General features: G+C 37.3%; 1 protein-coding gene across 2 annotated transcripts in view; it reads right to left on the bottom strand.

Moving 5' to 3' along the window:
• The window catches only part of LOC146003106 (U-scoloptoxin(11)-Sa2a-like), a 112,356-nt gene that overhangs the window by 46,003 nt on the left and 51,598 nt on the right, over window positions 1-14,755 (bottom strand). For both annotated transcript variants that reach the window (XM_083141279.1, XM_083141280.1), the window contains exon 2: window positions 360-533. In XM_083141279.1, the coding sequence (XP_082997405.1) occupies window positions 360-533 (174 nt within the window). The remainder of the gene's footprint in view (window positions 1-359; window positions 534-14,755) is intronic.

Raw genomic sequence — 14,755 nt, 5'->3', positions numbered from 1 at the left:
CAACCTAAAATTATATATATATATATTTCACTTTAGTCAGAGTGATTGATGTTAATCATTTTAAGGGCGTTTCAGAACATGAAAACTTCAGACTGAATGTGCGAACACTGTTATGGGGGAAAATATACCTCGTTGACCCCCTTTGGAAAAATTACCTTGCTCTTCCCTGAAAAAATCAGTGGACGTCCATGTATGGAGTAATAAATTCAAATTCACATTACAGTAGTACACGAGTCAAGAAGAGTAAAGTAAAACATCGGTAAACAATGTAAATAGTGACACAAGGAAGAAGTAAACCGCGTAAAGCAAGATATGCTACAGATGCATGTAACAAAATATAATAAACATTATCCACGTACCTTATACTGTTCTGAGCCTTGGGTTATAGAATGTCCATCCATGGAATCCCAAACTAATGGACATTTCGCTCTCCCTGGACAGGAACAGAACTGCTTCTTGTTGACCCCCCAAGCGTTGGCCTGGAGATATCCGCATATTGATTCCGCATCGCATAACCCCAGCTTCTCTTCTGCCTATGAACAGAAAGGAAATAAGAGGACAATAGAATTGCTCAATTGTGTCAGATGGAGAAACACAACCCACAGCGACCGATTGTCTTTTGTTTCAATTTTTCATCTCTCTCTTCTCCCCCAGCAGGACAGTAAGGAAGATATATTCATGTTTGCATGTCTCCTGAGGCAATATGAGCTCTGGAACATAGACGCTGTGCAATTTTTCTGTAAGAAAATATGATGTTCTCTTTTTCAAAGGACAGAATTCCGTATCTGTATTAAAAGCTGAACACATTCCCATAGCAACCGATATCAACTGTTCGATATACGTTACGAACAGTGTTCGGAAAGTTATTTTTTTTTCAAACTAACTCAGTTACTGGTAATTGTAATCTCGAGTTACTTTTACAGTCTCTGCTGGAAATTCTCTTGCAAACAAATTACACACAATCACTGATTGCCAATAGTAAAAAAATATGTGTTTAATTTGTTTCTGGTACATATTACAGTAAAACCTCGTTAATGCGGACCCCGATAAGCTGGACTTCGCTTAATCCGGACAGGTAAAAGGGGAAAAAGCAGAATGCAAGGTTTTAAATGTGGCTAGAAGTCAAGAAGAGAACTTCCCAAAGAAAAGGCAGTCAACCATTGATGAAATTCTGTTTCCCGCAGACTTTGTACTGTACTGTATAGTGTATTCAGGCCTATGCCCTTTAAATACACCATAATAAACGTGTTTTGTTGCTATAAACGGAGTTTTAATGCACTTTCTACTGTTCTTTTAAGATCTTTCAGTTAATCCGGACTTTCATTAAACCGGTCAACTTATCCCCCTATTAGTCCGGATTAACGAGGTTTTACTGTAAAATATTTAATATATGATCTTATTTTACTCTATATGCATAAACATTGAACAATATTAAACTATAATGTCATACTAGGTCGACTTTCACAATGAAGTAATCGGTCACAATTAGAAATGAGGAATTCTAATGAGCCTGGATGTTCTAAATTTATCGTGGAACGAAGTCTGTCTTCCTTGCCTTAGGCAATATCACTAAAACCCTTTTCATATTGGAAACAGAATTGACAACTTTAGCTCATACCCCACGTTAAGAAGCTTAAACTTAACAATTTAAGAGTCCTTAAGGTAAAAGTAAAAGTAAATTTTGATAAAATTACTTCCATTTCAAAAAGTAAGTCTGCTACAGTTACTTGCTTTTAAAGTAATTAGTTACTGTTAGAGTTACTAAAAGTAACCGTTACTTCTAACTGTGTTACTATTAACGTTATAAAACTCAATGATACTTGTTATTCATATTATGCCTAATATAACACATATACAGGGTATGGGCTTCACTGTTATATAAATTTAATTAGTGGCGGAATTAAAGTGTTCATATTACTTAAAAGATAACAAAATATTTAAAGAGATTATTATGAAATTTCCCTCTTTATCTACATTTTCATTAGTTCGAACCCTGAATTCAACTGCTCCATAACTTTTAATATATCTTCACCTAACTTTCATCTTTTACCATAAAGTAACTTCATCAGCTGTCTCAGCCCAGCTACAAAATTCCGACCGTGTGTTTTGAGATGCTTCTTTGTTCGGAAAAACCGTCAAACGAAGCCTCATTATGATAAACGTTCATTTGAGTGCATTTTGATCCTTGCAATCCTTGATTCTTATTTATACTCAGCAAAAATTGCTTCTTAGCTTACAAGGAAGTATAAGGGCTATTGAAGGATATTTCATAAACTACAAGCAATGACAAAGCAGCCAATATATGCTCTTTGTAATCCCTCTTTATACAATAATTCTGCTCTTACTACAATTCTCCAACAATGCTAATTGGTTCTTTTGCGTGGGATATCTATTGTTTGTCAATGAAGAGTATGAAGTTTACCTGTCTCATCCAAAGCAATGCGCTGCTTCTGAAGCTAAGTAGTGTCTCACGGCCCCTCCAACTTCTCTTTTATTGCATCCTGTTGTTATAGGCAACGCGGCTTACTTGTCCGACTGGCGCTTTGCAGATATTCATGGATAACGATCATATATTCTCCTTAAGATGGCTTAATACAAACACGTGGGCTATGTTTTATTTAAAGCTTAGTAAATCGTTTGAAAGAACGATTCTAGTTCGATAATTCCAAAAGCTTGAGGTTGGAAGTTTATATTTGTATTGTTTTTTTCTCAAATCATGCGTTTAGAGGTTAAGGATTTTGTTACTAATTAAAACCAATGCATGGATCCATTATAATAACGAAGCATATACTGTGGTCATGGCAACTAGAAGTCTATCTTCTTTTATCTCTCTTTCTTTCTATCTCTGAACTGTTTCTGTATGTCCTTCTTTCTTTTTCTCTCTCACCTTCTTCAATTTATCTATCTCTTTATTAACTTATTAACATCTCTTTATTCCTGTTTTTCTTTCATTCTCTCTCTTTCTCTTACTTGTTCCTTGTTCCTCTCTTTTTCTGTCTAACTTCCATTCTCTCTTTCTTACTTCCTGTTGATCCATATCTTGCTTCCCCTGTTTATGTCTTTTTTCATTTCTTCTTCATCCCTTTCTCCGTCTCACTGTTGAATCTACAATTTCAATCTTCTTTTCTCTCTCGCTTTTGTTATACATTCTTTCTTTCCTTGTTTCCTTCTTTATCTCCTACTTCCTTTCCCTGTTTCCTTCTATCCTTCACATTCTCTTTCTATATTTCTTCTTTTCTGTTTTCTTTTTCTCTCTCTGTTCGTCTTACCATACATATCTTGTATATAAGTCACATGATTAGTTATTGTTTGTATTTTTTGCCACGTTTCAAATATCTAGTATAGTGTTTTATTTCGTGATCCTTTCTAGGAGCGGCTTACAGGGGCGCACCAAACCAACGCGCACCCTTTGATTAGTGGCAAAATCTTATTTCTGATCCCTTAAGCGTGTTCTTTTTAGTTTATCTTTAAGTGCACTTAATGCACAGAAAAGCTAATCGGGATTGGACCTACAGTCTCCACCGGGTGCTTGTCTACTTGTTTTAAAAACAGTTGGATATGTTGTTGACAAGAATTCATTGAAGTTACTGCTGGATAACATAATAAGTAGAGGCATGCATATTTCGTTTTTGACGAAAACACGAAATGTGAAATAACACATTGTAATGTTAATATTTCATGTTTCTGAAAGGTGAGAGGTGCATTTTCTTACCTTCTTTTGTCACGAAATTATGCGAAATGAACTGCAAAATGCGAAATAGACTCTTAAACACGAAATTTAGAGTTTATTTACCGACGCGACATTTTCTGAAGTCGGAATTATCCTGAGAGTTATGCAATTCACGGAAAATTGATTAATTCTGCTGTAAATATTTGAGAAGCAAAAATGAACCCCTTTATACAGGAATAAAGTAAATATTCTGGTAACGACATAAATGTGTTATTAGAAGGGATATGTTTATTTTGTATAGTAAGTGCAGTATTTAAATAAAATTTTGGATTATATTCACTTTTTTAAAGCTAAAATGTGATTTTATATACCACTCTTTCACCGCTATAACAGCGACATTTTATTTTATTTACCTCTTTTGAACCCGAAATTGACTCGGTTATGTACCGAAATTTTGCTATTTTATTTACCAAAACTATGTGCCTCTAATTATAAGTATATTGCAAAATAATGTAGAAATGTAAGCTAATATAATACTGTTATTTTGATGTCATTATGTAGGTATTAAATAAACACATACCTACAATAAACGTGTTCTTTAACACACACTTAAAGTATTTAAAAAAATAAAGCTAATATTTCTCGTCATTAAAACTGTAAATATATAACATGGTTATGCACCTCGCCCGGGTGAAAATTTTATCTTGAGCCGCCTCTGCCCTTTTAAAACCATTTGCCTTTGTGCAGGTGGCTGGGTAATAGCATCCAAGCCCAATTAATTATGCTTTGCTTTGAGTGATTTCGGTCAAAGGTGGCTGTTGCATTTGCAATGTAATTTAATCCTCGAAATTCTTAAAGTTCTAGAAATTCCACACGTGTCTCAACTCGCCAACATCTACTTTGCTCTATGCTAACCTTCAATTGTTCCCAGAACTACAAAGATTGTCCTGCCATCTGGTGAGAAAAGAACGAAACGCACTTTTGAATACTTGTCCGTTGCCCGAACCATGGAATCCACGAGATCTGTGCGCATTTTGCGAGAGCATAAAATCCACATGCTTCCAAAGTAATTTAATTTTCAGTCTCGGCTGGAAACGGACTGCAATTTCCAGTTCTGTGATGACTTCCTCACGCAAGGTCGCTTAATAAACTCCTGCCTCTGCAATAAAGACGGTTGCACGAGAGAGCTGGTATGTGTCGTTGCATTGCACAGTCTGACTTCATGTTGCAAGAATGACTGTAGGCTTTGATTTCCTTTGCTTGAATTAGTCCATGTAACTTCCAGCATATTCAGTAATTGAACGCAGAAATCCGCATTGTAAATAAAGAACACACTGGAATGTTTCATCCAGAAAACACCCTTGCACGAATATGCTTGCATGATTCAATTTATCTTCAATCTTGATAATTCTAGAAATAGTGTAAGGGGTGTCCTGAAGGAGCACCCAAAAGTCAATCTCTCTTCCACATCCCGGTAACTGCAATATTGCAGACTAACTTTTTTTTGTCCATACATGTGCCAAGTGCCTCTTTACTAGGGAACAAAACTTTATGTGCTAAAAAACTCAGAAATATTTTTTTTACGTGTCATAAATGTTGAAAATATGTGATAAAAACAGGAAAATATGTGACAAAAATAGAAAACATTTGGTAATAAAAACAACATATTACATGCATTTTAAACATCTGAAATCAGTTTCTAAATGCTTACCTCTTAACGAGCTATTTTTTGGAAGAGTTGCAGTGGATCCCCATAGTTTTGTTTTCCAAATTCTCCATTGTAAATCTATGATGATTATCTTTAGAAAGCATCTTATATTGTGAGAAAGATCGCTCCACGTCACAAGAAACAATTCTTGCATATTTGAAGTACGAAATATCACTAACGCTGAAGTTTTCCAAAGCTCTATTTCACCTTCCAAAACACGTGCAATTTGGTGCAAAATTTGAAAACCTTGGGTTTTCCAAAAACATTCTGTACAATTAGACATTAGCACTTGTACGTTAGATCCAGTGGGGGTAATATTTTCCCCCAATAGGATCGTAGGCGAGGCGCCAGAAGTCTACCAGCGAGCGTGTTCAAAAACAAAACACACCTAGCACTCTCGACATGAAAGAGGTGCGGAGAATATACATTTTTGCTTGGAGGAAGCTGAAGTCAATGAGCAATTTTATGTATTTAAAATAGAAATTTCGCAAAATATGTATTTACATACGGAAAACTGGAAAATATGTGTTTTTATGTAAAATAAAATTTGCTGTGTTGACATATAAGGCTATGATCAGAATTTTGGCATAAAACGAGGGTTTCTATCTTATCGCAGAAAACATTTATTTACTTAAAATTCCGTTCCCTACTCTTTACAGTCTCAGCATTCAACCTATGTAAGGAGATTCTAGTCTCAGATTTTAGTTATGGTAAGGGACTGGCCGCGCATAGTGTGACGTGTGCAAATAGGGTATTCCACGAAAAGTGGTCCTACTTCATGTTAATAACAAAATGAATTAATATATAAATTATTATTGTTTTTAATTGCATTAAGGTGTAGGTGTTCGTGAATGCATATCATTTACACATATCACCAATAAAAGGTACTAGCCCCAGCAGCCTGTATGCTACATTTTTAAAGCGTCACACACGTAATTGCACTTTTGTTTTTCACGCACTCAACCAATGCCATCATACTCAATTTTTTTACATCTGCTATAGGTCTTTTCATTTCTTACGGCGGGCGCTCTAGAAGTAGCGGGGAGCGGGGAATTCGCCGCAGACCAACCAGAGAACAGAGGTGGCGCTGAGAGATACGACCTGGCGGAAATAAGTACTACGTGAACCTCGTTCTACAGGCTGCTGCGTTTGTTATAGCGCTGGATTGGTCGCTTCCTCGCTCTCCACTTCCCTTGCCAGAGAGCGCCCGCCGTAAGAACTGAAAAGACCTTTAGCAGACACCACAACGTACTTAATAATTATTAGAAATCAGTTCGTTATGCATACTTTAATCCAATCTCAAGTCTGAAACCTTAAATTTTGTGTAAAATATCACACCTATGCCTCAAATAGGATAAGTGCTGACGCACGCAAAATTCTTATTTAAACCAATCAATTGATAATGTTACAGTCACATTGTTTCAGTAAGACAGGGTTGTTAAAGCTCCAGGAACTCATACATTCTAAACAGGACCGGAACCTTTTTCCTCGCAATATTGAAATTCGGTCCAAGTTCCGTATTGTTCCATTTCAATACGGAACTTGAACCGTATTTAAATTCATCCGGAAAAAGGTTCCTGGACCGAATTGAAATACTTTACAGATAAAAAGGTTCTTTACGATCCAGAACCCATTTACACTTGCTGATCTTCTCTTCTGGACCGGAATTGAATATATTTAAAACTCCTGAACCTTTAACCCGACCCCCCATCCTGCCGTAAGATCCATGGCCATCCGGCATTTGTAGTTTGGGAGCGAGTGGTAATTCCCGAACCCACCAATCAAGAAGCGAAAGGCTGACGTCATCTCAATCCAGAACCTATCGCTAACCCTCTTTGTCAGGCGCTACAGTGTTGGTAGGCTCGCTAACTAGACTCCAAAAAATGGTCTATCCGGTTTACATTTTATTCACTGAGCTTACCTTAACAGCTCTCTACAGCTGGAAAAACTTTATGCTTCCCCAACCAAGACCATCTTGATAATTCAACAGAAAGGCTCTCTTTAAATGGAGGTATTTCTTTAACATTTTTGATGGCATAAATGCTGCCGTAAATACTTTCAAAAATCTTATACCGTTTGTTTAAGCAGACAGTACTCTACACGGAAACATTTCATGCAACCTTCCAGTTACCATTTTTGATTCTAATGCAATAATAATATATACTACAGCACGAAATTCAATAACTACTACATTTAAAAGTGGAAGACATGTAATTTAATTGAGGAAATGGTTATCGTTATATCGTGTAAGCTAATTGAAACTCTACATGTCTTTTAAAACATTAAGTAACCATCAACCCTACCGATATATTGAGATATTCCTGTCCGCGAGTCATTGTCCGGTGTTTACAACTGAAACAACTAATTCATATGTAAACTGTATGAAGTATGTACGAAGCAGCGCCATTGATTTATACCTAAAAACATTTCTTAGGTAATATTGTCCCTCTCGGTTGAACAGTTATCGGCTTTATAAAACGTGAAGTGATCCATTGTTTACACTGCACACGGCAGCCATTACATCTACACACAGAAACTAAATGCATCATATCGATTGATGCACCAGAATGCGTCGATTGATGCATTAAAGTGTGTTTTATGGCTTCTTCAAAGAATCAGATTCACATTTGATGAATTTGGGTGCATTTTTGTATGTCTTGAAAGAAACACCAAACTGCATCATTTGATTCAAGTGAGGATTCTGTCGAGATGCACTTCAATGCATCAGTTGATGTTCCTTGATGCACCTTCGCATCTTTTTGGATGATGCACTTAAACGTTTGGTCTCAGCTACAGAGTTTATGCAGCTCAAACGAAACGTTTAAGTGCATCATCCAAAAAGATGCATTCTGGTGTATGAAAATGCATCAAGGTGCATCAAAACGCATCAACTGATGCATTGAAGTGCATCTCGACTGTAATAAGTCCTCACTTGAATCAAATTATCCACTTTGGTGTTTCTTTCACGACATACAAGAATTCACCCAAATGCATCAAATGTGAATCTGATTCTTTGAAGAAGTCATACAACACACTTTAATGCATCAATCGATGCATTCTGGTGCATCAATCGATATGATGCATTTAGATCTCTAAGCGTATGCCTCTGATTGGCTACGCTACAGGAGATATTAAGAAAATTAGGACGGATTCTATCTGTATAATATGTCACGGAATATGCTATGGCATCAAAATGCTATGAAATATCTTCACTTTCCACTGTAGAATTTGACCGTAGCAGAAACGTTAGGGAAAATTCTAAGGAAAGTATTTTCGTCTAAAGCGGGCATAAGTCTTACGCTCAACTTAAATTCCTAAAGCTCTTGTCTACTCTTACGGCGGTCGCTCTACATGCTGCCAAGAGAAGTGGGGAGCGGGGAGCCGAGATTTACTACGTTGCGGAGGTGCTGCGCGTACCTCGTTCTACAGGCTGTTGCTTTTCTTCTCGCGATGGATTGGTCGTAGCTTCCCCGCTCCCCACTTCCCTTTCCAGCATGTAGAGCGCCCGCCGTAAGACTAGACAATTTCACAATTAGGCCTAGCATAAATTTACGCTCAACTAATAGTTTCCAAATTGTTAAATCTTTAGTTATTAAAACATTTAGGCTCTTTTAATTATATCTGGCTTAATAATCCTACACTTAGATAAAGTTAAATGCTTTTGTTTGATTTTTAATTTTTGGTAATTAGCGTCGCTTCCATGCCTCTTTGGCTAATCGCAAAGATGATGTTGAGTGATGATATGATGAAATTGGTGAAGAACACCCATGCCCAACCGGGATTCGAATCAAGAAACCAGTGCCATCCTATCACGTTGTGCTACCTACTCTTCCGGCTTAAATGCTTTGGATTTTTCCTCATTGGTAAACTTACAAAAATTGTCAAAATTTCGTTCTTTCATATTAAGCAGACTTTCACATTTCTACATCAATTTCAAAATGATTATGAAGGAATTCCTAGTAACAGACACCCTCTGATTCAAACACTATATTTTACTAATAGTTGCATATTTATAGCTTTCCACATGTGAGAAAATAAAGATATATATGTATATTGCGATTATAATTTCCTGATACAGGACTGATAACTTAAAGTGTAATACAATGGTTTCTATCCTTAAAAACATCTGATGAGTCCAATCTTTTGGAGGCAATAAAAATAATAATACATCATGTTCACAACTCCTTTACACAGATCGAAAATCAATGTTTGTTTAAGTCCACCTTGTGCACAGATAGGCTATTTGGGACTTGACTTACAGTTTAAAGTGGAAAACGAACCACTTTGTACATCTACCAGGTATCGAACCCGGAACCCCTTGATTACAGTGTTAGCAATACGCCTCACGTCGAAAAGTGCGTGTCAAATTAATTCCAGAGTAGTTATTGGGAAACTCTCTAATTAATTAATTATGATAATCTCCCAACTGTGGACTTTCACCACAAAATGAGCCAGTAGGTGATTTGATGTTTGTTGGCATGGATACCATACATTCGCGGTCAGTCACTGGCATAGCTAATTCTCAGAATAAAGGTGGCGTAAACAATCTCTAATGAAGAGGCGATTCTAGGTAGCGTGTCGTTATCAAATTAGAATAACAAATGATGTAGAAAATGGGAGGATATAAGCCATTTGTTATACCCTGCGAGACATCCCGTTCGAGGGGGGGGGATTTATAACTCCCGTAAGAATAACGAGGCCCGAATTCCTTGAGGCAGGCGATGCCCCCCACCCCCTCCAAATCATCTTCCAGGAAATTGCGGTTTCATTACATCATAATCCCTGCTTCGAAGGAGAACTAATCTGAGCTTTATTGGAAAATAAAAGTTCTTTTTTTAAAAGTTTCCCCACGCGAAAAACGTTCGGAGCATCCACGTTTTGTTTCCGGGAATTTCCAAATTAGTCGTTTCGGTTCGCGCTGTCCCCCGAGGCAGGAAACCATTTGTATCTAAATTGGTTCCTCGGGCACGGCTATTGTAAGATGCATGAAACTCCTTTGAGATCTATTCGTCAGTGTGTCAAATTAAAGTTTGCAAAGATTGCTGCCTTCTAGCCCCGGAGATATAAGTCTATTGATTGGAGGACTGAAGGCTTTTCTTTCGCATTTTAAAAGAGAATAATATCTTCGGAGCATTTTCCACTATAATGATCGCTTTTGAAGAAAATTCCATCAAAAATGTATAAATAGAATAGCAGAATGTGCAAATAAAGCTACTTGATTAGGGGGAAGTTGGGAGAAGTGACGTTACCAGAGGTGACAGAAGCCTTACCCCCTGGCTCCCCAACTGGCGTTGAAATATAGATTAACAGCATGGCGATTTACATCTTTTCTAAGTGGTGCGTTCTGGTGCTTTTTGGTACTATTTGCATACATTATTGTTGGTAAATTATATCTTGTGGAAAGCTGCAGTGTGCATTTCACACAATCACCACCTCCACCACCACCTTTTCGCTTAAACGTTTGCTTCAATATGTCTATTCGTGGTCCTAATCAAGTTTATTCGTCTTCCGGAAACCCTGTTCTTATTCCACCCTCACCATTTATTTACTGAACCCAAAAAGAAATCCTCCCTTACTCATACATCCTCTTCTACCTTAAATGATCACCCTTTCTCAAAGACTGTCAACGTGATACCCAGTATTCTTACAATATCCCTTACTCCTTCCTACTCCTGATTCATCCCCCTCATGCGCTTTTGAATAATACACCCCCTTTTTACTCTGGATTCCAGTAGTTCGGTGTTACTTATTGCTACAAGATTTTCATCGACGTTACGTCCATTATCTCCTATTCTACGAGATGTAGTTCAAAATCTACATACTGTTAACAGACAATCCGTTTTTTGGACTCTGTAGTTTGCCTTGTACTATAAACCTTTTTCGAGCAGGCCTCATCTCCAGGAAGCTATCAACTCTGGGCAAGCTCCGGCACCTAACGACCTGTTGGGTGAGATGAGTCAAGGCATGGATACTATAAATAATTTCCCGCTCCCCAAAAAATAGGCAATAGTTAGGCTGGATAGTTCGATGAACTAACCGATCTCTAACTACGCACTTTTTCTGTAGCTTGCCTTACTATTAAGATACAAGTATTATAGTAGAAATGGCATTTTATTTATTTCGGATACCTTATCTATTCTTGTGATTTTGGGTTCTGATTTCTTATCTCATTCACAGGCAATTATATCTTTTGAGAAACACTTTTGTTTCCGTTTGCCAAAAAACTCCTCATCCCTTTTACTCCAAAGCATACACACAAACCGACTACTACCCTTGTGTGGATTGTCCTGCCATCTGGCGAAGATAAATAAACGAAACGCGCTCTTGAATAGGTGTGTTTCACCTACGTCACAAACTGTTGCATTGTGGGATCGAGCAGCCATGATTGTGGCGGGTTCTTGTAAACATTCGGAGTTCAAGCGGGCGAGGAGGAGATTTGAACCTTGTTTACGATGGTACACTTTGTGCAATATTAGGTTGTTTAGGTCTAACAGGCACTCACGTTTATCCTAGAATTTTCCGAGAAGAACAGAAGGTGCAATTCACGGCACAGAATTTTCGGATTGATTAGATTACGCCGTCGTGGCGAGAATAATTCGTGCCAATATATTAATGAACAAAACAAACAGCACAGAGCGACGGGGTGAACATTTCTTTTCAGGTAAGTTCGTATATCGCATTTCTCTGTGACTTGTAGTACAAATGGATTGAACTGGTGTTTTTTATCATACTTGCAAGTAGCGTTTCCTTGTTATTGTTTCATTTGGTAGAAAGGTGTTGATAAGTTTGACGATAAAAATGATAACATTCAAAGTTAATTTCATCTTGATAATTGCACGCTTGTACTTGATTATTTATATTTCATTCATTAACACAAACTGTTATTAATTGTTATCCTAATCATGAGAAAAGGCCGGTAGTAGGTTTTGCGTACTGTCAGAAAGAAAGCACTGCTTGGTTAAAACATGTTAATTATATATCAAAGTATCTCAAATGATTGATTTGTATGGTTAATTTCACTTCGTTTTTCTGCTATATTTGGCTAGTCGTTAAGATCAGTCATGCCCAGGCCGAGATTCGAATCTGGGACCCCTAGCATCGTAGTGCGTTGTGATAACCACTCCGTCACTGAGGCCTGCATATCCAAAATTCTTAAAGCAAGGAGTGAAATTACTCTTATTGAACAACTCAACATTTCAAATTACTGCGCTTGAACAAACGTTAAAAGGAAACATATAAGACAATGGCTGAGTCTTGGAATTTTCAGTTAATCTGTACTCAAGGTCGTCGATGACTACTTTCTCCCACCCCGAGCAAGAAACATGGGGGGTTACTTAAGGGATGTAAATATTTCAAGCAGAATCCAAACCACTAATATATACGAAAACAAACTGATCCCAGCTGGTTCAAGTAGATAAACACAGGTGAACTAGAGTTGGCCTTTTCGTTTAATTTTTATGCAATGTTACCAACATTTTACACAGCACTAACAACAAACGTGCACTTGGTGAGTATTTTCTTGCAATCGACAAACAGCTTTGCCGCAAAGATGGAGGCGGTGCGAATCCTGACGTCACATGAAACCCATCATGGAATCCACGAGATCTGCGCGTATTTTGCGGAAGTAAGAGGGTGGGCTGGAGTATTCGCCACACAATTTTGTTATCACTTTCCTTGTCTATAATACCAACTCTGGTCATGGGTGTCCTCCATCAATTTCACCATATCATCATATCATCAAAAGTTGCAGAAAAACGAAGTAAAATAAACCCAATCAATATAGTACAAACTTGACTCACAGATATTAATTTAGTTTTAATATAATCTGTATGTAAGTATTGTTCAAGATTCCACTGCCTATTTGAACGTTGGTGATTGTTCTCTTATTTGTTTCCTAAAGCATTATTCATATAGTTGAGATGAACCTAGAAACCAGAATTTAGATTAGTAAGCGCCTTGTCCCTGCTGATATTGAAATCAATAAAATATAGATTTATTACGCCATGGTTATATGTCCAATCAGTTATTTTTTTTAATCCAGGACTTAGTAGCAGAATGAAATTATAGGTAAAACATGCATGGATGTTGCCTTGTTGTGGATGTTTTATATTCATCGTCTCCGACAGAATCATTGCTAAACTGGACAGGTGTTTTGTAAAAAAAGAGATAGTTTTCATATAGATTAGTGCTTTCTTATCAGAATCAGAATATTTCTTCCATTATATTATTTTGCAAATTCTTATTCGTGTGATCATAGGCGTGCGCAGGTTCTCTGATGAAAGTTCGGTCGGAGAAAGATAAAGCTAATTCCGCTGTTTTATTCTTTTAATAGGTGCGAAATAAAAAATCACTCGATTAGAATTCCAGCGTCTGTGACACAAAAGTTATCTCCTTCCCTCCCCATTTACTTTTCATCTCTGTAGTTCAGACTAATTTACATATAATCATGATTTCGCATGCCAAATCAACACAGATATGTACAATTTCAACCCGACCATCTCTGATTTTCATGAAAATTGGAGAGTTGAAACTATGCATGGGACTTAGTAACTATGAAAGTTTTGAGTAGTTTGTCTTGTGATTGTTAAATTATTCAAGGTTAAAGTTCGTAGAAATTGCCATTTCTGAGTCCGTTTAGCTCTACTAAATGTGCTATAAATCTGTGTCTATTTGGCATAGGAAGCTGAAATAAAGTTTATTGTGTAGGGAATAGAACAAGCTGTCCAATAATATGTAACAAGCCTATCTTTGGATAAGAAGAAAATATTGTCACGTGACCTTGACTTTTGACCTTGAATATTTCAAAACATGTCATCAGCGAAAGTCGTGAAATTTTTTTTTGCACATCATGCTATACTCTAAAACACATGAAAAATCAAACTGAAACTGCCATGGAATTAGAAGATGCAAAAAAATATGTATAGCTATGTCACAGATGAAGGCCTCATTATAATGTACTAGAGTGAGTCAAAGGTCCCTTAACACCCCCTATAAAATGTATGGGAGTTGTGCTGGGTACATGTGGTCATTATGAGCAACTGTCATCCTGTGCGCACGCCCATAATTGCCTGAAAGCCGAAATGCCGATTTTGCCAAAAATGTCGTCGATTTTCTAACAAACTATAAATTGGCATTTCACGAGGTTCACAAACGATATCTGGCCTCCCCCATGGCGCAGTGGTAGCTTCGTTGCCTTGTAATCAAGGGGTCCCGGGTTCGATAGCCAGTGGAGGCACAAGTGGTTCGGATCCCACTTTAAACTGTAGGTCCAGTCCCGATTAGCCTTACTGTGCATAAACTGGACTTAAAACACCAAATCAAACCAAACCTAACCAACAAACGATATCTGTGAACAACAATAAATATTTATCCAAGGG

This window comes from Lepisma saccharinum, chromosome 19 (assembly GCF_977018435.1).
Source record: "Lepisma saccharinum chromosome 19, izLepSacc3.1, whole genome shotgun sequence".
NCBI lineage: Eukaryota > Metazoa > Arthropoda > Insecta > Zygentoma > Lepismatidae > Lepisma > Lepisma saccharinum.
The sequence above is the reverse complement of the archived record's forward strand: the minus strand, read 5'-3'. Positions and strand labels throughout refer to the sequence as shown.